Raw genomic sequence first — 25,522 nt, 5'->3', positions numbered from 1 at the left:
TCCCCAGCATAAAGAACCATGCTTGGACATGGTAGGTGTTGTATAAATGTTCGTTGAAACACTAAGCTCAAAACCTTGGTATCTTTTGCTTCTCTGTCCCATATAAGCAATCATGATATTCTATATCCTTCCTACCATGACAATGTCTATCTCCATCACTTTTGCTCAGTATCAGCATAATTAGTCTCCCTCCTACCAGTTCTACCTTTTTCTAAGGACAAAGGAGACCATACTTTCACAGGCAGGGACTATGTTTTATTCATCTTTGTGCCTTGTGCACCAAAGATCATGTTTGGGACACAATAAGTGCTCTGTGAATGAATTTTCTTACATAACATTTGATAGTATGTAATTTTAGTATAATCTACCATAGTGCTCCAGTGAAATTTATACAAAGTTTGGGAAATAATATTTAAATTTTTTTAATTAAAAAAGTTTATTTAAATTTTAGTTAGTTAACATAAAGTGCAATATTGGTTTCCAGACTAGAATTCAATGATTCATCTCTTAAATAAAGTACTCAGTGCTCATCATAACTAGTGCCTTCCTTAATACCCATCACCCATCTAGCCCATCCCCTACCCATATCCCTCAATAAACCCTCAGCGTGTTTTCTTTTGTTAAGAGTGTCTTATGGTTTGTTTCCCTCTCTCTTTACCCCCGTCTTCCCATATGTTTATCTGTTTTGTTTCTTAAATTCCACATATGAGTGAAATCATATTTATTTTTCTCTGACTTTTTTTTTCTTAGGGTAGTATACTCTAGCTCCATCCACGTTGTTGCCAATGGCAAGATTTCAGTCTTTCTGAGTAATATTCCATTATACACACACACACACACACACACACACACATATAATACACATCTTCTTTATCCATTCATCAGTTGATGGATATTTGGGCTCTTTCCATAGTTTGGCTATTGTTGATATGCTACTATAAACATTGGAGTGCAGATACCCCTTCAAATCTGTATATATATATATATTTTTATTTTTATTTATTTCTAGGAGAGAGAGAGAGAGAGAGAGAGAGAGACAGCGTGAGCAGGGAGGGTCAGAGAGAGGGAGACACAGACTCTGAAATAGGCTCCAGGCTCTGAGCTGGCAGTCAGTACAGAGCCCGATGCGGGGCTCGAACCCACGAACCGTGAGATCATGACCTAAGTGAAAGTCGGATGCTTAACCAACTAAGCCACCCAGGCGCCCCCAAATCTGTATATTTTTAATCCTTTGGTTAATACCTAGTAATTCAATTTCTGGATCATAGGGTAGTTCTATTTTTATCTTTTTGAGGAACCTCCATAGTATTCTTGGAGTGGCCACACCAGTTTGCATTGCATCCCCACCAATAGTGCAAGACGGTTCCCCTTTTTCCACAACCTCACCAACACCTGTTTTTTCTTGTGTTGTTAGTTTTAGCCATTCTGACAGGTATGAGATGGTATTTCATCACGGCTTTGATTTGCATTTCCCTGATGATGTATGATGTTGAGCATCTTTTCATATGTATGTTAGCCATCTAGATGCCTTTGGAAAAGTGTCTATTTATGTCTTCTGCCCATTTATTAATTGAATTATTTGTTTATGGGTGTTGAGTTTGGTAAGTTCTTTATAGGTTTTGGATACTAACCCTTTATCAGATATGTCATTTGCAGGTATCTTCTCCCATTCCACAGGCTGCTTTTTAGTTTTGTTGATTTTTTCTTTCACTGAGCAGAAATTTTTTGTCTTGATGAAGTCCCAATAGTTCATATTCGCTTATGTTTCCCTTGCCTTTGGTGACATGTTTAGTAAGAAGTTGCTCTCACCAATGTCAAAGAGATTGCTGCCTGTGTTCTCTAGAATTTTGATGGTTTTCTGTCTCACATTTAAGTCCTTCATCTTTTTTGAATTTGCTTTTCTGTGTGGTGTGAGAAAGTGGTCCAGGTGCCATTCTTTTGCATGTTGCTGTCCAGTTTTCCCAGCACCATTTGTTGAAGAGACTGTCTTTTTTCCACTGGATATTCTTTCCCGCTTTGTCAAACATTAGCTGGCCATATATTTGTGGGTCCATTTCTGTGTTCTCTATTCTCTTCCATTGATCAATGTGTCTGTTCTTGTGCCAGCGCCATGTTGTCTTGATCAGTACAGCTTTGTAATCCAGTTGGAAATCCAGAATCATGATGTCTCCAGCTTTGCCTTCTTTTTCACGATTGCTTTGGCTATTCAGGGTTTTTTTTTTTTTTTTTGTGGTTCCATACAAATTTTAGGATTCTTTGTTCTAGCTCGGTGAAAAATGCTGGTGATATTTTGATAGGGATTGCATTAAAGGTGTAGATTGCTTTGGGTAGTGTAGACATTTTAACAATGATTGTTCTTCCGATCCATGAGCATGGAATGTTTTGCCATTTCTTTGTGTCCTCTTCAATTTCTTTCATAAGTGTTCTGCTTTTCAGTGTACAGATCTTTTACCTCTTTGGTTAGGTTTATTCCTAGTTATCTTACTGTTTTTGGTGCAATTACAAGTGGGTTTGATTCCTTGATTTCTTTTTCTGCTGCTTCATTACTGGTATACAGAAATGCAACAGATTTTTGCACATTGATTTTACATCCTGTAACTTTGCTGAATTCATGTATTAGTTCTAGCAATTTTTTGGTGGAGTTTTTGGGGATTTTACATAGAGTATCATGTGGTCTGCAAAAAGTGAAAGTTTGACTTAATCCTTGCCAGTTTGGATGCCTTTTATTTCTTTTTTTGTTGTTTGATTGCTGATGCTAAGACTTCCAGTATTATGTTAAATAATCATGGTGAGAGTGAATATGCCAGTCTTATTCCTGACTGTAGAGGAAAAGCTCTCAGTAGTTATTCATTTCCAACTAAGGGCATTCTCCATATGGTTAAGTCATATGAGGTAATCAAGCTACTTTTTTAAGTTCAAATTTGTGTACTAAGTCAACAATTATCTGTTTAGACAAGTCTCTCAATAGTCTACTGACATTAACAAACATTAGAAGGCATTTCTGGAAGAAATATCACTTACTCTGGAGATATCTCTAATTATGAAATACCCAGAGAACTTTATGATAACATTGCTTAATAAAGTATGCAATCTTATACAAGCCAAGTAAGTCTATTTTAGAGCCCCATTTCCCTTTTAGGTTAGAAAGCTTCAGTAGATAAGCAGATTTAGTTGATATAATAAGGCTGATATATAAGGCCAATACTGCAATTAATGTGGTTTCGTAAAGCCAGGATTTTCATTCAAAGATCTTGGATTACTAATGATGAACATCAAAGTATCATATTCTTTGTCTGTAAGTTGATAACAATGGACAAGTTTCAATTAAATTTAATTTTAGGGGCACGTGGTGACTCAGTTGGTTAAGCATCTGACTCTTGATTTCTGCTCAGGCCAAGATCTCACGGTTTGTGGGTTTGAGCCCCATGTTGGGCTCTGTACTGACAGCATGGAGCCTGCATGGGATTCTCTCTCTCCCTTTCTCTCTGTAACCCCCTCAAAATAAAGAAATAAACTTAAAAGAGTTTGATATAAAGACATTAATAAACTTAAATAAGGGCAATTTTCTTACGGTTGGGTAGTGTGATTCAATGAGAAATAGATACTCATTATCTTTGTTTCCTGGAACATGACTCCTAAAACCCTTGGGATCTCTGCAATAATAAGTGTCTTTTTATGCTAATTGGATGACTGGTACCTGGGGGTCCCTAGATAAATTCAAAATGAAGCCTGGTTACCAGAAAGACCAAGGCATGATTAGAGAGTTGGAACTTTTAGCCCTATCCTCCAGACATCTGGGAAGGGAACAGAGCCTAGAGATTGAATTCAATGATCAATAGCCAATTATTTAATTAATTATGTCTATGTAATGAAATCTCCATGAAAATCTCTAAACCATGGGGTTCAGAGAGCTTCTATACTGGTGAACACACCAAGGTGTTGGGAGGGTGGCATGCCTGGAGGGGTCATGGGAGCTCCATGTTAGCTATTCCCTTGCCCCCAGTACCTCACCCTATGCATCTCTTCCACCTGGCTGTTCCTGAATGTATCTTTTATAATAAACTGATAATAGTAAGCAAAGCATTTTCCTGAATTCTGGGAGTCATTCTAGTGAATTATCCAACCTGAGCAGGGAAGGGTTATGGGAACCCCCAAATGTGTTGTCAGCCTGGCAAAAGTGTATGTATGGCCTGGTATCTGAAGTTGGGGGTGGGGAATTCTTTTGTGGCACTAGTCTGTCACCTTTGGTGTGTATGCTATCTCCAGGTAGTGTTGGAATTCAACTGAATGGTTGAACATGAAGTTGGGTGAATCTTGGTTCTTTCACCTACCATCTTTCTAACATTGGACAAGTTTCTTAAGCCTGGTCTTACTTCCTCATTTATGAAATAGAATATTATTATACCTATGTAGAATTAAATAAGATAATATTTCTAGAATGCTTAGAGCAGTATCTAGGATATAACAAGTCTCAGTAAATATAATCTATCAAACAAAAGGATTGAAATAACTTTAGTATTCTGTGATCAATTAATCCAACAGGTTTAATTGTCCTCAGATGGTCCCTCTAACCAATCATATGGAAAAAGTCTATATGCACTAAAGGAGTTTGAATTCTTAGAAGTAAAGGGTAGTAGCAGAAGAGTAAATGACTGACAGAAAATAATCTGAGAGAACAGAATTTTTCCTAAAGGAAAGGAAAGATTGGAAGATAAAGAAAATGATGCAATTCAAGAGCATGTCACTTACAATAAATGATGGGGAAGGCAGGGAAATAGAAAAATGATGTTTCAAATCTTCAGTTTAGAGGCAAGTGGCAGTTCTGGGAGTCCCTGATAACTTTTGAACACATTAGCAGCTTATGTTGCCGTTTAATAAGATGAATGCACAGATATATTAGAGTGGCCTTGACTGTGTGGTTGATTTGGGCTTCAATTTGGTTTTAGCCAAAGAAGAAACTGGTTATATTTTTCTCCTTAAAAAATGCACTTGTTGACATTTTCCTGAGTGTTATCTCATGTCAAAAACATATATGCTCAATTCATGGGGGAAACATCTGTGCTGTGGTTTGCTTCTTTTGTCCTCTTGTGGAAATATTACACTGAAGGAAAATTGTTAAAATAGCAAGAAGAAATCAACTTATATTTAGCATCAAATACAGATCCAAGATTAATAGCAGGCTGGTATTTTCTGCTTCCCTGAGACACACTGCAAGACCATGAAATATGGTTCTGTTATATCTGTCTTTAGAAAGAGCCACCAGGGAATCCAAAAAAGCCACTGTTAGAAGTAATTTGTTGGCTTCCTGACACATCAGGCTCATTATTGTGATCTAAGTACCAGCCTTTGGTACTATTTGCAATTTTCAGGGAGGTCATTAATGAAAGTGAAAAAAAAAAAAAAAGAATGACTACAAAATCAGTCTTTAAGGTTATTTCACAATTCTTAGTACTGAGGCCACTGATTGGTGTTTGAATGCAGAGAAGTCATAAAGCAGCCAGTCCAGATAAGTGAAAGGCAGTTTGGGGTAGTTATCCCAAAATATACTTGACTCTCTAAATTGGTAATGCACTGATTATTGCCTATAGATGTAGACATTTTATTTCAAAAGAGTCTTAGAAGAGAGATGTAAATTGAACACACAGTTATAAGGAATAATTTTGTAATTCAAGATAAAATTTTGCTAAAGCAAACTCCCCAAACCAAGCAGACATAAATCAATATAATAATGAAAGAAAGCACCTAATTGAAACAAATTGAATAAATTTTCTCTCCCCTTTGGTTATAGTTGTTTAAAATATGTCATCCAAACACAAGTAGATGATGACTTTGTAATTTAAAATGCTCCTCATTCTGCCTCGAATCCCGGGCTGGAGAGGGTAGGCAGTTCAGGAGGGGGAAGTTCCAGTCTTTGGGAATTAGCCCTTGGGGACTTTAGCAACTTGTGTCCAAATATTATCAGTTGATCTCTTGGACTCAATACTATATGAGGCCCACTAGCTGACCATTGCAGTAGCTTCAGTCTGTTTCCACCTGGAAAGAACACTGATGTGCCTACAGAAAGGATTTCCCATTTTGGAGGCATAGTTAGGCTACCACAGTTTTTTTCTATATCCTTTTCTGGAATGCTCAAGATTGCTGAAAACATCTGGGAATGTATTTAGCATGCAGGGTAATCAAATCTTACAAATACATGGATTCTTGACAGGTATTAGCTACATTTGGAAACCTGGAATAGTTTTCACAAATGAGAGACTCTTTCTTTCTTCCTTCCTTCCTTCCTTCCTTCCTTCCTTCCTTCCTTCCTTCCTTCCTTCCTCCCATGGTAAATTAGGCTGAACAAGGGAATTATAGTTACATGCTCTTTATCATTTTATCAGTGATATCAATCATTTTTATGCACCTATTAAACAGGCCTAGAATGAGTTTCTACAGTCACCTGCCACAGGAAGGTGCCTTCAGGAAGACCCTTATTTGAACATGCTCCACTATTACATCAATTCAGCTGGGCCATGATAGGCCCAAAGGTGACTAAGATTACAGATATCCTAACCTCATTTTTAGAATCACATAGTCTTTTTTTTTTTTTTTTTTAAAGATATTCTATCAAGACCACAAGGATTTGAGACAGGAAGAGACAGATTAAAGGACTAAGAATTCTGAGGTATCCAAAGCTGAAAACAGCTATCAAAAGGCAGCAGGCATCTGGGAAAGAACTTTCTTTTTAGCTTGGAGGCCAGAAATACATTGGCATTGCCTCTGGAATTGGAACAAAGCCAAGTTTTAATTGGTTTTAAAATCTGGAATGGAACATTCCTTCAGTCATCCATGAACCGACCTCATCCTGTAGAAGCTGAGTGAATCTTGGCCAACCATCTGCTTTGTGAATTGTTTTGTTTGGGCCCCTTATAGGACAGAAAGTACTTGTGCAATAGTTTCACATCAAGTTAAAGTCCTTCGTGATGTTTCTGGAGCAGAGAATTGAAAAAGAGACAAGTCTCTGGAGAGAAAAATCAAATGCCTTCACTGATATGCCTTGGGTCTGAGTAGTTTCTACCTACTTTCCTCCACATCTTAGCAGAATGGCTTCCAAAACAGAGTAAAGCCGATTTTTGCAGAAGACAGGCAGCTGGACAAATAGATTGTATTAGTAAAAGCCAAATCAGGTTTCATTTAACATTTTACTGGATTCACTACTGTAATTCCAGTGCTTCACATATAACTGAATTTCCATAAATTTTGTTTAAATGAACAGCAAAACAAGCATACTCTGAAATTAACTCAGTGGCAGAGAGCGTATGGGCAGCCCACCTTTTCTCCCATACCCAGGACAGTGCTTCATCTATACAGCAAGGCTGGAAGAAAGGATTCTTCTTAACAGTGCCCAGGGATGAGCAGACACTTTCTCCAAGACCTTCCTAAGTCCATTCTCCCATTACTGAAGGGAATAGTGGGAAAGGAGGAGACTAATAAGATTAATCAACGATTCCTGAAACCTCAAATAAAATGAAAAAATGGTGTGATGAAGAAGATCGTTTAAACGAGCTTTTAAATAAAATCCTACTTCCTCAGATGGGAAGTAGTTGAAGTAAGTAAGCCTCACCAAGAACTTTTAGTATTTGGATTTGAATGGCTGCCAAAGAAGTGGGAAGGAAAAAAGAGCAAGAAAACCAAATGTTGCTTTTAAACAACAACAACAATAACAGGTTTTATATCTAGGGTTTTTTCACCCCCCAAAGGAAGAACATTCTATTTTTTAAAAATAAGCTATATTCCTCAAAAGTGTCAATGTTCTACAAGACAGAGAATGGCTGAGGCACTATTCTGGATGAAAGGACATTAGAAAGACAGGACAGCTAAGTGCAGTATGTTATCATAGACTGGATCCAGCACTGGAGAGGAAAGCATGCTATAAAAGGACATAATTAGGTCAATTAATAAAACTGGAATACAATCAGCAGATTAGGTAAAGTATTGTATTCATGTTCAACTTATGGAAGGTTATGTAAAAGAATATGCTTATTCTTAGGAAATCCACACCAAAATATTTAGGGATAAAGGGCTATGATCTAGGCAATTTACTTAAAATTTGAAAATTGAGATATAATTGAGTAAGTTTTCAATTTTATGGTATACTTTTAAATATATTATTATTGCCAGATCTTAAGTACATACTGCTCTATGGGGTCTTCATTAAAATGTATAATTTCAGGCTGGTACCAGGTATGGAATCCCTTTGAAACCACAAGAGCTAGAAAGCTGCAAAGAAGTGGTGTTTGTTCAGGGACTGCATTGTCAGGGACTCAAACTTAAGAGGGTAAAATACTTTCTCAGGTCTAAAGGTACCTATATACAAAGTAAGCCATACTTGTAGTCATCCTTGAGGTATGGTAATTGAGATGCTTTATCAGGACTAATTCACTGCCATCCATTCCAGTTGATCAGGGGCATAAAAGGGGTATTGCTCATATTGTAAAGCAAAAAGGGGATTTTATACATATGGAAATCAATGCTTCCCTAATTCAAGAAAACACTGGAGAACCATACATTTCACTGTAATTTTATGTGATATAAGTGGATATTCTAGAGCCAGACTATTTGGCTCAAACTCCCAACTCCACCACTTTCTTTCTACATGTATGACTTCTAGAAACTTCCTTCACCTCTCTTTGTCTCAGTTTCTTCATTTGTAAGATGAGGATAATAAAAACACTTACCTCATAGTGTTATAGTGAGGATTAAATGAGTCAACACTTTTAAAAGAATGTGCCTGGCCCATGGTAAATGTTCCATGAATGTTATCTTTTAATATTCAATGTTGCAATAAAGAAAAAAAAAAGATGCAGTGTTGTAAATCCACATCTAGGACTTTGATATTCACCTATAACACAGAAGGGCTTTCGGGCAAATCTCAGTCTTCCTTGCCATCCTCTATACCGACAACAGCAACCTGCAGACCAGATTCGAATGATGAACTCCAAACCAAAGACGACAATCATCACGAACTCCTAAGGTATGAAATAAGACATGTTAGAGAGAGAAATTATGTAATAAACCAAAGCAAGAAGCTCCATGGACATTTCCAGACACTTAGGCATTTGCTATAAAACACATAGTTGTTAATGCCTCAAGTTAACATCCCCTTTAAACCCAGAGAACACCTGAACGTCACATTGTCTGTACTTCCTATCACGGAATGCTATTCCTATGCAAGTCCCTAACACTGCAAATTTAGGAGTCAGTTTTAATACTAAATGGGCAGGCTGAATTATAGATCTGCCCTGTGTGGAATATACAGTGTAACTGACTTAGTTAGTTACCTGGTAACATGTGAAATATTTGAAATGAAAGAGGGGATGCTGAAAACACAGCTTTATACTTGTACAAAAAGCAGACCTCATCTTGCTGCAAGAAGCAATATTATCCCTAAGCCCTTAAGAATTGTTCTTAGAGAAAAGGAAGTAAACATTTAGAAGTATACTGAGTTCTTTTGTTATGATGTCAAAATCTTATAAGACAGAAAGTTCCAAAAGCATATGTGTGTGACACATATATTCTCTGCCTGAAATGAGACCCTGAACCCCCCAGATCTGAAGATTGTTAATTTTTATGTTGCCTTTTGGTGAGAGAGGCCCAGAAAATAACACCTACTCCTGCAAAAGGACTGACATTATTTAGGACTAGTTGTGAGCGAGCCCTGGGGAAAGGCCGACTAAAGTGGCTCATTAAGTAATGGGTCATAGAATGAGAAACCAAATGGAACTTGTAAGAATAAAGCGTTTCTGGAGCAAGCTTGTCATAGTCACCTTGCTGTCCCATTAGAGGGCAATAATTCCCTCTCTAGTTTTTAAACAAGGGCTGCCTTAGCATTTATAATGCAGGACAATGTTTATTAATTGATTTTATTATAATTAATTAAATATAAAAGTGACAAGTGGTCTTTATTAAAACATTAAAACATTATAGACATATTGAGCACAGAAAGTAAAGGTCCTAATCGCCCACCCCATGTCCCAAGATAAAAACTGTTATCAAATTTAGAAAAATGGCATTTTTGTTGCAAGTTTCAGGCAAATGTCTCTCTCTAGTTAGCACATGTGATAATATGTTGCACTTTTGAAAAGCCCAGTGGATATATATCATTCTATCCTTCTGTTACTTTGCACTAAGTGACCCACTAATATTTCTCATGATGAAAAATAAATCTCCAATGTCATCACTGTTTACTTACAGTGACCTAAAACTACCTGTGGAATAAATCTCCAAAGATGACTTTATGCACAGATAACCAAAACTATGGTCAACATACACTCATTCATGATATGATGGTTTTGCTTTAGTTTGGTTTTGCTTTGGTTTTGAGTATATATCTCGGTAGTCGAGTCTATTCCTTCACTAAGGTTAACAAAGTGCCAGATCATCTGTCTTTAATCTAGTACATTTAATCTAGCTTCTTTCTACATAGAGAAGACAGGCTGAGAGGCCTCAGATGCCCACGTAGTCCAATCTAGTTTTCATGGCTGGTCGACTTTTTTTATCCCTGCCTCTAGCTCCTACTTGCACCAAGAAGTCTATAATGCCACTGGGGAGAGGTCATATTATAGGGGATACCTAAGAGAGTCCTGAATGTAGGTAACTAGCACTTCATGTAATGAATTTTTTTTCTTAAAAAATTTTTTTGTTTATTTATTTTTGAGAGAGATAGAGACAGAGAGTGAACAGGGGAAGGGCAGAGAGAGAGGGAGACAGAATTTGAAGCAGGCTCCAGGCTCTGAGCTGTCAGCACAGAGCCCAATGTGGGGCTCAAACTCAAGAGCCATGAGATCATGACCTGGGCCGAAGTCAGATGCTTGACCAACTGAGCCACCCAGGTGCCCCATGAATTTTCTTTTTCATAGGAACAGAAGAAACCAATAGATGTATGGCCACTATTCTCAAGTAAGGTAGGCCATCACTGTACCATTTATATGTTGCACTGAGGCAGGATAAATTATATCTACAAGTTCTTTACTCAGGGCCCTTTGTTCAGGAATATTGCTTGCTGCCTTTTTTTTTTTTTAAGAGGTTAGGGAGAAACTTCTTCATTTCCAAATAAGCAAGGGGAAGTTGTAATTGGACTTTACTACAGGGTCACAATTTCTGCCTTGGGGGAAGTAACACTAGGGTCAGAATTCTCCTCTCCTTACTAGACAATTACAATTAGTGTTCTCTATAGGGGATAAAATTTCTAGTCCTTGAGGAAGCAGTAGTGGGAGAGGAGAGCTCGGCAGATGACCATAGGGCATTTCTTTCAGGTCCAGAGCTGCAGCCTGTGGGGGATGTTCTCTCCCAAGGACCTGGGGCCTACGTGATAGGGAACAAAAGCATGAAAACCACTTTGACCAAATTCCATCAATTGGTTCCTGAAATATCCACCTTATTGCAATGATAAGGAGCAAAATTCTATTGGGTCAGAGAAGGGAGGGCATCCCAAATCTGACAAGTGGAGAATAGACCTGCCACCATGCTGTGTACTAGTATTCATCTTGCACAACTGAAACTTTGTACCCTTTGACCATCATCTCCCCTTTCTGCTACCTCTTCAGTCCTTGGTAATCACTATTCCACTCTCTGCTTGTATGAGTCTGACATTTTTAGATTCCACATATAAGTGTGGTGATGCAGTATTAGTCTTTCTGTGTCTGATTTACTTCACTTAGCACGATGTCCTCCAACTTCATCCATGTTATTACAAGTGGTAGGATTTCTTTTTCTTTTTTTTTTTTAAATATTTTTATTTATTTCTAGGAAAGAGAGAGAGAGAGACAGCGTGAGCAGGGGAGGGTCAGAGAGACAGGGAGTCACAGATCAAAACAGGCTCCAGGCTCTGAGCTGGCAGTCAGCACAGAGCCCGACGCGGGGCTCGAACCCACCAACCGTGAGATCATGACTTAAGCGAAAGTCGGAGCTTAACCGACTAAGCCACCCACATGCCCCTTTTTCTTTTTTAAACACTGCATAATATTCCAGTGTGTGTGTGTGTGTGTGTGTGTGTGTGTACCTATCTATATGTCTATCTATATATATCACATTTTCTTTATCCATTTGTCCACTAATGAATACTGGACATTTAGATTGTTTCTATATTGTGGCTATTGAGAATAATGCTGTGATAAAAATGGGACTGTAGGTATCTCTTCAAGATACTTCATTTCCTCTGAATATATGCCCAGAAGTGGGATTCAGGGATCATATGGTGGTTTTATATTTAATTAAAAAATTTTTTTTTAATTTTTTTTTAATGTTTTATTTATTTCTAGGAGAGAGAGAGAGACAGCGTGAGCAGGGGAGGGTCAGAGAGAGAGGGAGTCACAGACTCTGAAACAGGCTCCAGGCTCTGAGCTGGCAGTCAGCACAGAGCCCGACGTGGGGCTCGAACCCACGAACCGCGAGATCATGACCTAAGCGAAAGTCGGACGCTCAACCGACTAAGCCACCCAGGCGCCCCAATTAAAATTTTTTATAATGCTTATTTATTTTTGAGAGGGTGAGACAGAGCACGAACAGGGGAGAGGCAGAGAGAGAGGGAGACATAGAATCTGAAGCAGGCTCCAGGCTCTGAGATGTCAGCACAGAGCTTAACACGGGGCTTGAACCCATGAACTGTGAGATCATGACCTAAGCTGAGTCAGACACTTACCCAATTGAGCCACCCAGGCGCCCCTGTTTTTAATTTTTTGAGGAAACTCCATACTGGTTTCCATAGTGGCTGCACCAAATTACATTCCCACCAACAGGGTACAGGGTTCCCTCTACTCCACATCTTCGACAACACTTGTTTTCTATTGTCTATTTAATAATAGTCATTCTAACAGGTGTTACATAATAGCTCATTACTTAAACTGGTTTTAATCAGCATTTCCCAGATGATTAGTGATTTTGAATGCCTTTTTCATGTACCTGTTGGCTATTTTTATGTTTTCTTTTGAGAAATGTCTGTTCAGGTCCTTTGCCCACTTTTTTTCTTTTTTTCTTTTCTTTTTTTTTTTTTAGATCAGGTTGTCTTTTTGCTATTCAGATATAGAAGTTCCTTATACATTTGGATATTAACTCCTTATCAGATGTTTGTTGTGCAAATGTTTTCTCCCATTCAGGAGGTTGTCTCTTCATTCTGTTGATGGTTTCCTTTGCTGTACAGTAGCCTTTTAGTTTAATGCAATTCTACTTGTCTATTTTTGCTTCTGTTGTCTGTAATTTAGGAGTATTGTCTAAAAAAGTCATTGTACAGGCCATTGTCAAGAAGCTCTCTATTTTTCTTCTAGCAGTTATTATAGTTTCAGGCCTTGTGTTTAAGTCTTTCATTCATTTTGAGTTGATTTTTGTATATGGTGTGAGAAAAGGATCCAATTTTGTTCTTCTGCAGGTGGATATACAGTTTTCCCATTAATGGTAAAAATTCTTAGCATGTTAAGAATAGAGGTTTACCATCTTATTTGATAAGTAGCATCTACATAAACCTATAGCTAATGTCATACTAAGGGTGGAAGACTGAATGCTTTCCCCTAAAATCAAGAAACAAGGCAAGATATTAGTTTCATCATTATTATTCAACATAGTTGAGTAATTCAGTCACTGCAGTCAGGTACGTTAAAGAAATAAAAGGCATACACATTGGAAAGGTAGACATAAAATTGTCTCTATTTGCTGATTACATGATTGTTTTCAGGGAAAATTGCAAGGAGTGTTTAAAAAGAATGCTTAGAACTAGTAAGTGAGTCCTGTAAGGTTGCAAGATTTAAGATCAGCATACAAAAATCAATCACATTTCTGTATACTAACAATGAGGATGTGGAAACCAAAATTAAAAGCACAATGTTAGTTATAACTATTTCAAAGAAAATAAAATGTTTGGCTATGCAGTTAACAAAACATGTGGAATGTATGTATGCTGAAAATTACAAAATTTTGATACAGAAAAGACCTAAATAAATGGAAATACCATGTTCATGAATTGAAAGACTCAACATAATAAAGATGTCAACTTTTCATAAATTGATCTATAGGTTAATCTAATTTATATAAAAATCTCAGGGGCACCTGGATGGCTCAATTGGTTAAGCGTCCAACTTCAGCTCAGATCATGATCTCATAGTTCGTGGGTTCGAGCCTTGTGTCAGGCTCTGTGTTGACAGCTAGCTTAGAGCGTGGAGCCTGTCTTTGGATTCTGTAACTCCCTCTCTCTCTGACCCTCCCCTGCTCATGCTGTCTCTATCTCTCTCTCAAAAATAAATAGAACATTAAAAAAAATTTTTAAAAAAATATCAGCAAGCTTTTTTAAAGAATAACAAACTTATTCTAAAATTTATATGGAAAGTCATAAAATCCCGAAAAAGGAGAATAAAGTAGGCGGAGTTACTTTATCTAACATTAAAGCTGACTATATAGTTTAAGTAATCAAGAGTATGTGGTTTTGGTGGAGGATAAGACACACAGAGAAAAATGGAACATAATAGAGAACTTAGAAATACACCCTGACAAATGTGGATTTGGATAAATGTACAAAAATATGGATTAAAAATGTTTATTTACTTTGTGTGTGAGAGAGAGAAGGAGCAGGGGAGGGGCAGAGAGAGAGTGAGAGACAGAATTTCAAGCACGCTCCATACCATCAGTGCAGAGCAAGATGCTGGACCCAAACCCACCAATTGTGAAATCATGACCTTAGCCAAAACCAAGAGTTAGACTCTTAATTGACTCACACCTTATACAGAAGTCAATTAAAATAGGTCATAGGCTTAAAAGTTAAAGTTATAAAATTCTTAGTAAAAAACATAGGAAAAAATTTTTGGAATTTGTGTTAAGCAAAGACTTGACACCAAAAGCATAAGAAATGAAAGGAAAAATTGATAAACTGGACTTTATCAAAAGAAGAGGATGAAAAAACAAAACTAAGGTTTGTCTCAGTCTAAAACTGGGAGAAAATATTTGCAAATCACATATCTGACAAAGCTCTAGTATCTAGAATATATAAAAATTCTCAAAACTTAACAGTAAGAAACCAAACAATTCAATTAGAAAATGGGTGAACGACATGAACAGACATTTCACTAAAGATGATATAGACATGGCAAGTAAGCATGTGAAGAGATATTCAACATAATTAGCCATATGAGAAATGCAAATTAAAGCCACATGAGACAACATCACACACCTAGCAGAATGGCAAAAATAAAAAAAATTGTGTCCACACAAAATGCTGGGTAGAATGCAGGGAAACTGGATCACTCATGCACTGATGGTGGCCATGTAAAGTGGTACAGCTCTTCTAGAAAACAATTTGATCCTTTCTTATAAAACTAAAAGGCTCAGCAATTTCCTCGTGGGCATTCATGCCATAGAAATGAAAACTTCTTTATATAAAAAGCTGTACATGAATGTTCACAGTGGATTTATTCATAATGACCAAGACCTGAAATCAGTCCAGATGTCCTCACCATGTGAATGGTTAAACAGGCTGTGATACATCAACACCATGGAATACTACTCCACAATAAAGATACATGAACTACTGATATACACAACAGTTTGGATGAATCTCTAGGGAAGTATGCTGAATAAAAAAAGGCAATCCCAAAAGGTTACATACCCTGTTATTACATTTACATAATATTTTTGAAATGAAAACATTTTAGAAATGCAGAGCAGATTAGTGGTTGTGAGAAGTCAGGGATGGGGGTAGAAGTATGCGAGTGGGAAGGAGATGTGACTATAGGTATTAAAGGGCAGCTTAACAGATCCTTGCAGTGATGGAGCTGTTTGATGTCTTGACATGATCCTCCAAATGTGATAAAACCATATAGAACTGAATACCCATATACGAATACATACATATCCACATACAAATATCTCAAGTGCAACTGGGGAAATCTGAGTAAAATCTGTGGATAGTATCAATATTCTTAGCCTTGTTGTGATATTATAGCTTTCCAAAATTATGTCATTTGGGGAAACCAGTAAAGTGTATGTAGGATATCTCTGTATTATTTCTTACAACTGAATATGAATCAACAATTATTAAAAAAAATTCAATAAAAAAAGCCATTCTCCAACATTTAAAGGAAATGTGTTCCTTTTCACACTGAGATACTAGATCTGTTCTCACTGTGTTTTGATTTAATGATGCTCTTTAAATGACCCTTTGGATGGAGTCTCCTTGTTTTATTTTCAAATGACTTAAAAATACAAACATCTGCTATGCTCAGTTGAAATAATTTAGGTTAGGGGTGGTTCTTCTGATCTTTTTTGGACCAGCCATGTGACAGGTTCTGGTGCCTTTGCTACTGTATCTCAGGATAAATCAGTTCATTTTCTCTTGCTTGTTTTTAATTGAAATAAAATGTCCATTATTTATTCAAATGGTTGCTAAAGAGATTAATGAATAATTATTGGAGTACTTGACCTACTTGGAGGAAAGCTATAATGTAAAGTTGGTATTATTAACAATGGTTCTGTCTTTATTGGAGCTTCTAAAAGCTCAGCTTTCACAGCTCTCTATAGAACAAAAGGCGATGTTTATTATTTTTATCACCTGTCTTGAAGAAGTTATAGTGTTTCCTCATTTGTACTCACAGAATTTTGATAAAACACAGAATACCTTGCCTATTCTTATAGACTAAGAAAGTGCACATAGAAATTAAGAGACCTAATGGGCAGTGGTAGAGCTAGTTTTAGGTTCTATCTAGAATATTTATTGAGAATACTAACGTAGCACTAACTTTCTTTTCAGGATATTAAGGAAGAACCTTTATATCTCACACCAGAAAACTGTGATGCTACCTCATTAATACAGATGACTTTGCTGTGTAATTCAAGATTTAAATTCTGTTCTTGCAGTTACTTTATTTTTGAGTTACTCAAAGTGGTTTTAGGTACAGATTGATTTTTTTTGGTACAAATTCACAATGCCTAACAGCTCATTTTCTAATTGTTTTCTCATTAATTAACAGCACTGTTCATTAAAACACAGTGACCTTTGTCTAATCTACAAGCTGTCTAATGTGACCATTAGTTTTTTCTGGTTTTATGCCATCAAATGGCATTTTTGTGAAGATGAAATGCCAGTATTATAAACCCCATGACATTTCCACCAATTCTTGAAGAACTGTGGCTAATTAGACATACAAAATTTGAACTACTGCCTTTATTCAGAATATCAACATAATCAATTTATAGCTATTTTTGCTCCATTGTGGTGTGTGTGTGTGTGTGTGTGTGTGTGTGTGTGTGTGTACTTAAAGTAACACACGGCTAGCAGGCCAGCATGCCTCCTCTCATAATCCCTGGAGGGAAAGGATCTGTGACGTCAACTGAATCATAAATTTCAAAGAAAGGCATCAGTCACAAGGGTTGCAGTTATAATTCTTTGTAATTTGGGAAATTCTACTAGTATAACACATTAAGGAAATGAAAGTAAGATTTAGAGATCACTCCACATTTAAATCAGAATCTGGCAATAAATATACAATAGCAATTCATCTTTTGGATTTTTGTCTCTTTCTAGAACAGAAAAAGATCCTAACCACCAGCTTATTAACCATCCCACTGAGAAGCCATTGCATGCATCCATTGTCATTCTAGCTTCCTTTCACACTTCTCCTTACTTTTTAGGGTGGTACGTTAACTCTTAGTGTATTGGAAGAGAATTTGAGAGAACAAATGTTTCTACCAGTGGGGCTGATTTGACCTGGAGTTGACGATGCTGCGTCAATACCTTCAGGATTATGCTTGCATCCAGGGAGGGGAGTGGTGAGACTATGACAGAGCTTTACTAAGTTACTTAGTAGACTGAGTGGGGGTGTGCAGAGAAGGGGGACCTGACACTAGGACTAGGGGAGTGATGGGGAGACCAAAACAAGATGTGAAGGGGCATAGATGCAGCCTGCCTTCAGAAACAGTGGTTGAGATGGTTTTGAAAGCCAGGTCCTGGGGCTTGCCTTTATGGCTGGGAGGCGTAGGAAGATACTGATGGACTAATCCATTTTAGGAGCACCAAGAACATCCAGTGCCTCCTAAGGTCTTCCTTTTTGGGCTGGTTGATTCCTGAAACCTGTCTAGAAATACTTTATCCTTTCAAGATTTTCATACCTATTAAAATGCAAATCTTCCTTTGAAAAGCAATTCATCAACCATATTTATATGCAACATTCATTTATCCCAAAGGATTTTCAGTGGGACATAGGAAAGGGAGTAGTTTGAAAATGTTCTATCCCAAATGACTGATTTACACTTTATTACCAAAGAAGGGCCAGGGGCAGGTTTTTTATCAGGTGTTGGGGCCACAGGTTGACAGCATATGGGCAAGGGGTAGGAGGCAGTACCTCCTTATTGCGGGAGGGTGGGGGAGTAGAAGAGAAGAAAGGAGGACAAGAAAGAGAAACAGAGGACATTACTTATTCCCTCCCCTCTCTTCCCCACAGTTCAGCCTAGCAATAGTCCTATGCACCTTAGTTGCTGGATGACATGATGATATTTGATTCTTCGTAGTGACTTTAGACACTTAGGGATAGGTTGGCTGCTGTCAAGTGCTGTAATGCCTGCCATCAAGTGCTGCAATGTCTGCCTGCCTGGTATGAAGGAGCCATCCAAGTGACCTCTTCTGTGTTCCTGTTTTGTGTTAAAGTCACATCTACATCAGGGGAATGGATGGCTTAGGCATTCTACTCCACCTGCCACATCGTGGGTTGAAAAATTCTGTCCTTGGTACAGAGCCACAGTGGTGCTATCTGCTGAGGTGCTCAAGTTGGTGGTAGGGCTTTCTGCACGTTCTCCCCTCCCTCCTCTTGGGAACAGAAAGCAGTCTCATTGAGTTCTGTTTTGGTTCCCCACCCTAAACCAAATTAAACCTTAATGGGTTTGAGATTTATATATGGGTGTGTCCACATGCAGCCACATATGCATGTAGCAGTGATTAGAACTAAACCTCTGAATCATGAACTCAAAGCTAGAAAAATTGAAAACAGTTTGCTGCACCTTGAACTGAACCCAGGTATTCATTCTGCTATGGTTTTGCCAAAAAAAAAAAAAGACAAGTGAACTTGTTAAATTGGAATTGGTGCTAAAAAGCTCGGAATCAGATCAAAATAGGAACACCAAGAGAGTCTCTAAAATGAATGAAATCAAAGTTTTCATTTGATTTGAATTGCTAATTTGTCAATTTCTCATTACCTTAATAGGCTTTTCTTTTTCTTGGGAACTGTATGAGCTTGCCTCCAAACAATATAAGTAACATCTTAAAATTAACTTTGCTACTAGAAATAAAATTAGCCCATTCTATTGGTTTTATAATATGAAAATATGCAAAGGCAATGGGTTTTTATTACTTATCAAAATATAAAAGACTTCTAAAAATGTAAATAAAATTCCTTAAGATAACAAGTAATACATTTCAATAAAAAGGCATCCCTGGCCTTATGAAATTGGTACATGTCAGCCAAGTTGATTATAAAGCAAATCTTATTGTTTGCTGTTGGTGAAATTTCTCTTGTATGTTGTGGTGAACATCTGTGACAAGACAAGACTTAGGATAGTTGCAATGGAGTGAATGTTCCTTCCAAAATTCAGACGTTGAGGTCTCAGCCCCCAGTGTGATGGTATTTGGAAGGGGGCCTTAGGAGGTAATGTGGTTTAGAGTCAGTCATGAAAGTGGGGGTCCATGATGGAATTAGTGTCCTTAAAAGAAAAGGAAGAGAACTGCTCACAGGTTCTCCTTCTTCCCTCCTCTCCCCACCACATGGGGACACAGTGAGAAGGCAATTGTCTGCAAGCCAGGAAGTGGGCCTTCATTGGGGAATAAAATCTGTCATCACCTTGATCTTGGACTTCTACCTTCCAGAACTGTGAGATATAAACATTTGTTGCTTAATGCACCCCATCTACATATTTTGTTACAACAGCCCAAGCAGACTAAGACAAATGGCTTTTGTGCTACCATGAGGTTGAGAGTCAGGTCAGGACTGAGCATGTTCTTAGAGGACTTTCAGAACTTTTTACTTTTCTTACTTGGGAGTTATATCTCTGCCCTTAGAGTTACCCTTGCTTGGACCAAATAAATTACTCTGATACTGAGAGGTCCCTTGATTTTCAGAAAATTGGCCCCTTCCCTCTTCTTTTAGAGTGGTTGCACAGTTTAGTAAAACTAACTGTTCTGCAACATTTATTTCATTCATATGTGTTCTGCTTTTCATGAATTCCTTTTACAAATGTACACTGAGTACTACAACCATGCAGGGTAGAGAGATGGGCAATGAGGCTATCACCCTTGAGTTTATAATATATTTGGGACAATAAGATGTACACGCTGGAACACTCATAAAATAATATGCACTAAGTGCTATCGGAGTGGTGGTCTCTTGAGAAACTCCTCACTCATTGTGGCAAATCTACTACCCAGGAAGGCCTTCACTAAATTTTTGTTGAAGTTTCCTTCAGTTCAAAACTTCAGGTTCAGCAGAAACTAATTAGCATCCTGCTTTATCAATCCATTAAGATCAAAATTCTTTAAAAGGGCTGGTTAGAGGTAGAAAAATTAGAATAAGTTAATTGGTCCATGATTTTGTTCTCACCTGCCTATTCAGCACTATTATACTAATTGCAATTAGAGAGTGAATGGGTTCTCACCACAAGACGCCTTGGTGTCAGTGTGTGCTTATTGTGATTAATCGAAGGTACAGAATAGTAACAGTAATTACCTAATTTCGCTCTTATGATTTATAGCACTGAGCAATTTTGTTTTCATTTGGGGTCATCTAATGATATCTCTTTTCTTTTTACGATCTTACTAGAATGATACGATTTTTTTTGCCTCTGGTTAAAAAAGTTTTTTTTTTTTTTTTAAGTATTTTAATTATCATCAGAAACAAAATGAACCAGAAATAACCATATGGACCCCAAGAGCTTTTAGGCAGACTGTCAATTTTGTAGAACGTCAATATTACTTTACATAACAGATATTCTAAGATAAGGACTAGAAGGGCCATTATGAACTCAAACTCTATCTTAGACACTTGGTTCAGCTAAGCACTCTAGGGTTTTATTAAATTCCTGACAAAGGCTAACATTGATCTTAGTAAGACAGATTGCATCAAGAATTTGCAGTGACCTAAATCTTAAACATACGTAAGAAAATAGCTGCTACTGTAGCTGAGATTCCTGGTAAGACCACGCACAGTTACATTAGGAAGGAACATACAATGCATCGCCAGGACAATGACTTCAAGTAAGGCATTTGTACTCAAACTTTCTCAAACTCCTTCAGACAATTTTTGAAACCAACTCTAACTACCCTGTGCCTGGTAAATTGAAGTTGACCACACCATCTCTGGTCAATAAAGATAAGAAAGATTCTTAAGAGGGGCTGGGAAAAGAAAAAAGCGAAGGACAGTTTGTTTCTTTTATCTGAGTATAGTTTTGGTGGAATCCCCAAATGTTTTGGTATTTGGAGGAAGTGGAACTTCAGGGAAGAGCCAAAGTGGCTCCTGAAGCTACCAGTGTTCTATTAACTCAGCAATGAGGAAGGCAGAGGCTGTGCTGATGTAGGAATGGACTCTGAGAACCTCAACTGTAGAGCTGTCCAAAGGGAAAAACACTGCCTGTTAGTAGACCATGAAAACAGAGGGCATAATATGGAAGAAAGAGAAACATTTTGGGACCATAGCTTTCTGGGGAGGAAAGGCTATGGGGCAGGGTGGTGATGGAATCCAGCACAAATCAGTTACTTGTTTTCTTTCCATGTCCATAAGCTATAGACTGCAATGCAGATTTCCATATACTACTGGAAGAAATCCTCACACTTTCTTGGGTCATATAACCCACCTTTCTTCTGGTCCTCCTGATAGAACAGGAGCTATTTTGATTTTAAACAGTGTTGGTTGCCTCCTCTCCTATCCATAATAATTGCTTTCTCTTATAAACATCAAAATGTATTTCCTTACCTAACGTTGAACATCCTCCCATCCCCCTGCATTACTACAGAATGTGTTATTGGTGTTAGTATACTCTGTGGTAACAAGAACATATCCTTTGGTGAGTATGGAGAGGTAGGAAAACACATCCCTAACGCTGTACATATTGTATATGTGCTAGCATGCACACCTGTATGTGCACTTGCACAAAAGATTTCAGAACTGATATTGGCATTGTCAGCCAGACTCATGTTCAAGAAGGAGAGACAAAAATCTAAGAATAAAAATCTACAAGAGACCCTAGTAGCAAAACATACCACACAAATAGAAAATTCATATCTGTTCTCAGGGCAATCTCTCATAAATATAAAATATTAACTGTCCCCAAAGTATTTGAATCATGGGCACTGTCACAATATTCCATTAATAACACATTCTAAATTGGAGGAAAATTTAAAGTTTTGTGACATTTTGAATATTCATATCATAAAGAAAAATCAAATATATGCACAATCACTTATTTTCATAGTTTCAATTTTATTATCCATGTGAATCTCCATGCGTATCTTTCGTCTTTTATGAAATCTGTTATGATCCTGGGATATTTATTTATGTGTCTAATTGTTTCTGGTGATCCACCAAGATCTCTCAAGACTAGTCATGCTATAAATCAAGGATATTCTTAAGTTGGATAGGATGAAGGGCCTATTCATTGATAACCCTGAACAAATTTAATGAGCTCCTTTGCCTGTTATTCATTTGTACCATTAAACAATAGATTAAGAATGAATATGGCTTTGGGGCACCTGGGTGGCTCAGGTGGTTAAGCTTCTGACTCTTGAAATCGTCTCACGTCATGATCTCACACTGAGATTGAGCCCTGGTTGGGCTCTGTGCTGACAGCACAAGAGCCTAGTTGGGATTCTCTTTCTCTCTGCCCCTCCTCTGCTCCCCCCCTTAAAATAAATAAATAAAGTAAAAAAAAAAAAAAAGAATGATTATGTCTCCATACCTACTAGCTTAAGAAAAAACTGAGATGAGGATAAAATGAGAAAGCTGTTTGGGAAATTTCCAAGTGTTTTAGAATACCAATTTTCATGATCCCTAAGCATAAGACATAGCAGATGGCAAATATTTATCAATTTGATTTACTAGTAAGTTATCCTGGCAGTAGAATCCAAGGAATATTGGGGGTATCCCTTGTTTCCAATCATAACCTCTTTCTGTGTTGTGTTGTGTTATTCACCAAGCCATGCTCTGATTCTAATTTGTTTTTCCGAAGTTTCTCTGCTGGAGAGAAAAATGACTTCACTTGCTGCATCTAGTCTTTATCTCAGACAGAAATGGGTCTGATTGTACATAAGCCAATACTCTTATTTGCCCATAATAGTATGTGGAATGCTATTTCTGCCAAACATCTTTCTGCTCACATCGTCGACGTTATCTTAATTAATACAGCACCAACTTCTTGTCACCCATTATGCACACCTGCCAAACAACCTCTGATTGGCGATGGCCTCTTTCTGCAGGATGGATTGCCATCACTTGGACTGATTTGGAAAATTACTTAGTGTAGGAGGGAACTGATCTGTCACAGTAATTTGAAACCCTGCTCTGCTCTCCTGCTCTTTTATTTGGTTGTAGACTTATTCCTACCCGGCAACACGACACTTGATTTGGAGACCATAGTAGTAGTATAATGATATATGAGAGGACTGATTCACAATTTTAACTAAGAAAGCATCCTGTACACAGTTCGTGACCAAAGTTGTGGAAATACAGACCCATAATTATACTCTATGGGACATTAACAAAAAGTGGGCTCTGAATAATCATCTATTCAGAACTAAGGCTCTGCCCCAGAAAAGAATGCATTGGAGAAAGTGCACTCCTTACCATTTCTGAAGCAGCATGGATTGCCTGAATAGATGTAAAGTGATATAGCAGTGTCAAGTTGACCTTTTGTAAAATCTAGACAAAAGAAGTCCTGGAGCAAGGTGTGCTGAAAGTAAATTCACTCAGAGAGAGGGGGGTGGGGAAGTGTTGGGCTAAAGGGAAAAGGAAGAAGGAGCTGAGACAGAGGTGGATTCTCCTCTTGAAGCAAGGAGAGCCTTGGGAAATTTTCCCCACTGAAAGGGAAACCAACTCACTCTTCTCTCTTGTCTCTGTTCCCCTTTATCATCCTTGCTTGCCTTCCAGGCTAGTCCATGAGGTCTTCAGGGAAGAAACACTGTCAGGCCCACCTCAAGGTAGCCTGATTAGGCAGCTGTGTGTATCACAGCCTCTAGTCATGGTCAGAGCCCCAACAGTCTGTCTGCAGGTGTGGTTGTAGGGGAGAATTCCTTGTCGCTCCCCTACCTCGCAGCCCCATATCTTGACAGGCAGGGAACAGAATTGTACTAAAGCAAGGATTTCACTCCCCGCCGCTCCCCCCTCCCACTTCGCAGCCAATTAAGATTATCTAAAAGTTATTGAAGGTAGTTTTCAAAGACTAGCTTTATATATCTAAAATTAGTTATCTTATCAGAGTGTAGAGATTGTTTATACTCCTGAAAAGTTCCCATTTTTACAACTTCTTCCATTATTTTACTCTGCATGTTTACATAGTAAATGCAGGCTCATTGGCATCTTATCTTTTTAAACAACATAAATACAATTCATTGCTTCCATTCAGCCTTCCCTAATTCAGAATTTGTGATAATTCCGCTAGAGTCTGGGTAACACTTATTTTTGCACCATTTATTAAAAGAGGATTTACTGGGCAAATTAAGAACAGAAATAAGAGGACAAGGGGGAAGGTTTAACATATTTAAGAGGAAACGGTTTTCAAGATCCTTAATAGTACTTATTTGCATTTAAACAATTAATGGAATAATTACAGCCAAGCCATCTCATTAATTAAAGAAAACCCAGCAGGATCTTTATTTGGCAACAGTTAGCAGAGATTCCCTAAGTATCAACTCAATGGAAAATTGGTAAGAAATATGCTTCCTCCCAAATTCTAATTATCCCCTTTCAATCATCTTAAATGTTTCCCAAACACTGAGGTAAACATTCCAATAAGCTATAGCTAGCTTCATAAATTAGTAGACAAATATGCGTCAGTCTGTGCCATTGGAATCTGCAGGGTCCTGTGACCACTGAAAGCAGCCTTCAGCCTAGCCAGAAGCATGACAAGGTGGAGCAGGAGGAGGAGCCCATAGCTGATCCAATGGGCTTGTGTTCTGTTCTGATCCTTTTTGTATCTCTCTTGTGACCTGACCCGATAGGCCTACTTGCCTTTCCCTCCCAGATACAAGCCCCTGGAGACCTAATAAACTACAAGTTCACCTTCGAAGGAAGCAGAGAGCCAGCACAATGACTTGATTAGGTCATTCTCAAACACCGGGAGCATGAATTTGGTCCTAGCAGGGCAGGTAGGACAAAGTGCAGAAAACGGAGGTTCCATCATGTTCCATTAATTCACTTAGCAGAGAGCAGGGGTTCAGCACAGAGGGGCTCTGCTACATACTAGCTGTGTGACTTTGGGCAGTTTAACTTAACCACGCTGTGCCTCGGTTTTCTTTTCTATAAAATGGGGATAT

At 37.9% G+C, this 25,522-nt stretch overlaps 1 protein-coding gene across 2 annotated transcripts in view; it reads right to left on the bottom strand.

Annotated features, from left to right (window-relative positions):
* KCNQ5 (potassium voltage-gated channel subfamily Q member 5) overlaps window positions 1–25,522 on the bottom strand; it is a 542,946-nt gene that overhangs the window by 133,986 nt on the left and 383,438 nt on the right. For both annotated transcript variants that reach the window (XM_039248929.1, XM_039248928.1), the window contains exon 3: window positions 8,882–9,008. In XM_039248929.1, the coding sequence (XP_039104860.1) occupies window positions 8,882–9,008 (127 nt within the window). The remainder of the gene's footprint in view (window positions 1–8,881; window positions 9,009–25,522) is intronic.

The sequence above is a fragment of the Hyaena hyaena genome, unplaced genomic scaffold (assembly GCF_003009895.1).
Source record: "Hyaena hyaena isolate Hyena2069 unplaced genomic scaffold, ASM300989v1 scaffold_322, whole genome shotgun sequence".
Lineage (NCBI taxonomy): Eukaryota > Metazoa > Chordata > Mammalia > Carnivora > Hyaenidae > Hyaena > Hyaena hyaena.
The sequence above is the reverse complement of the archived record's forward strand: the minus strand, read 5'-3'. Positions and strand labels throughout refer to the sequence as shown.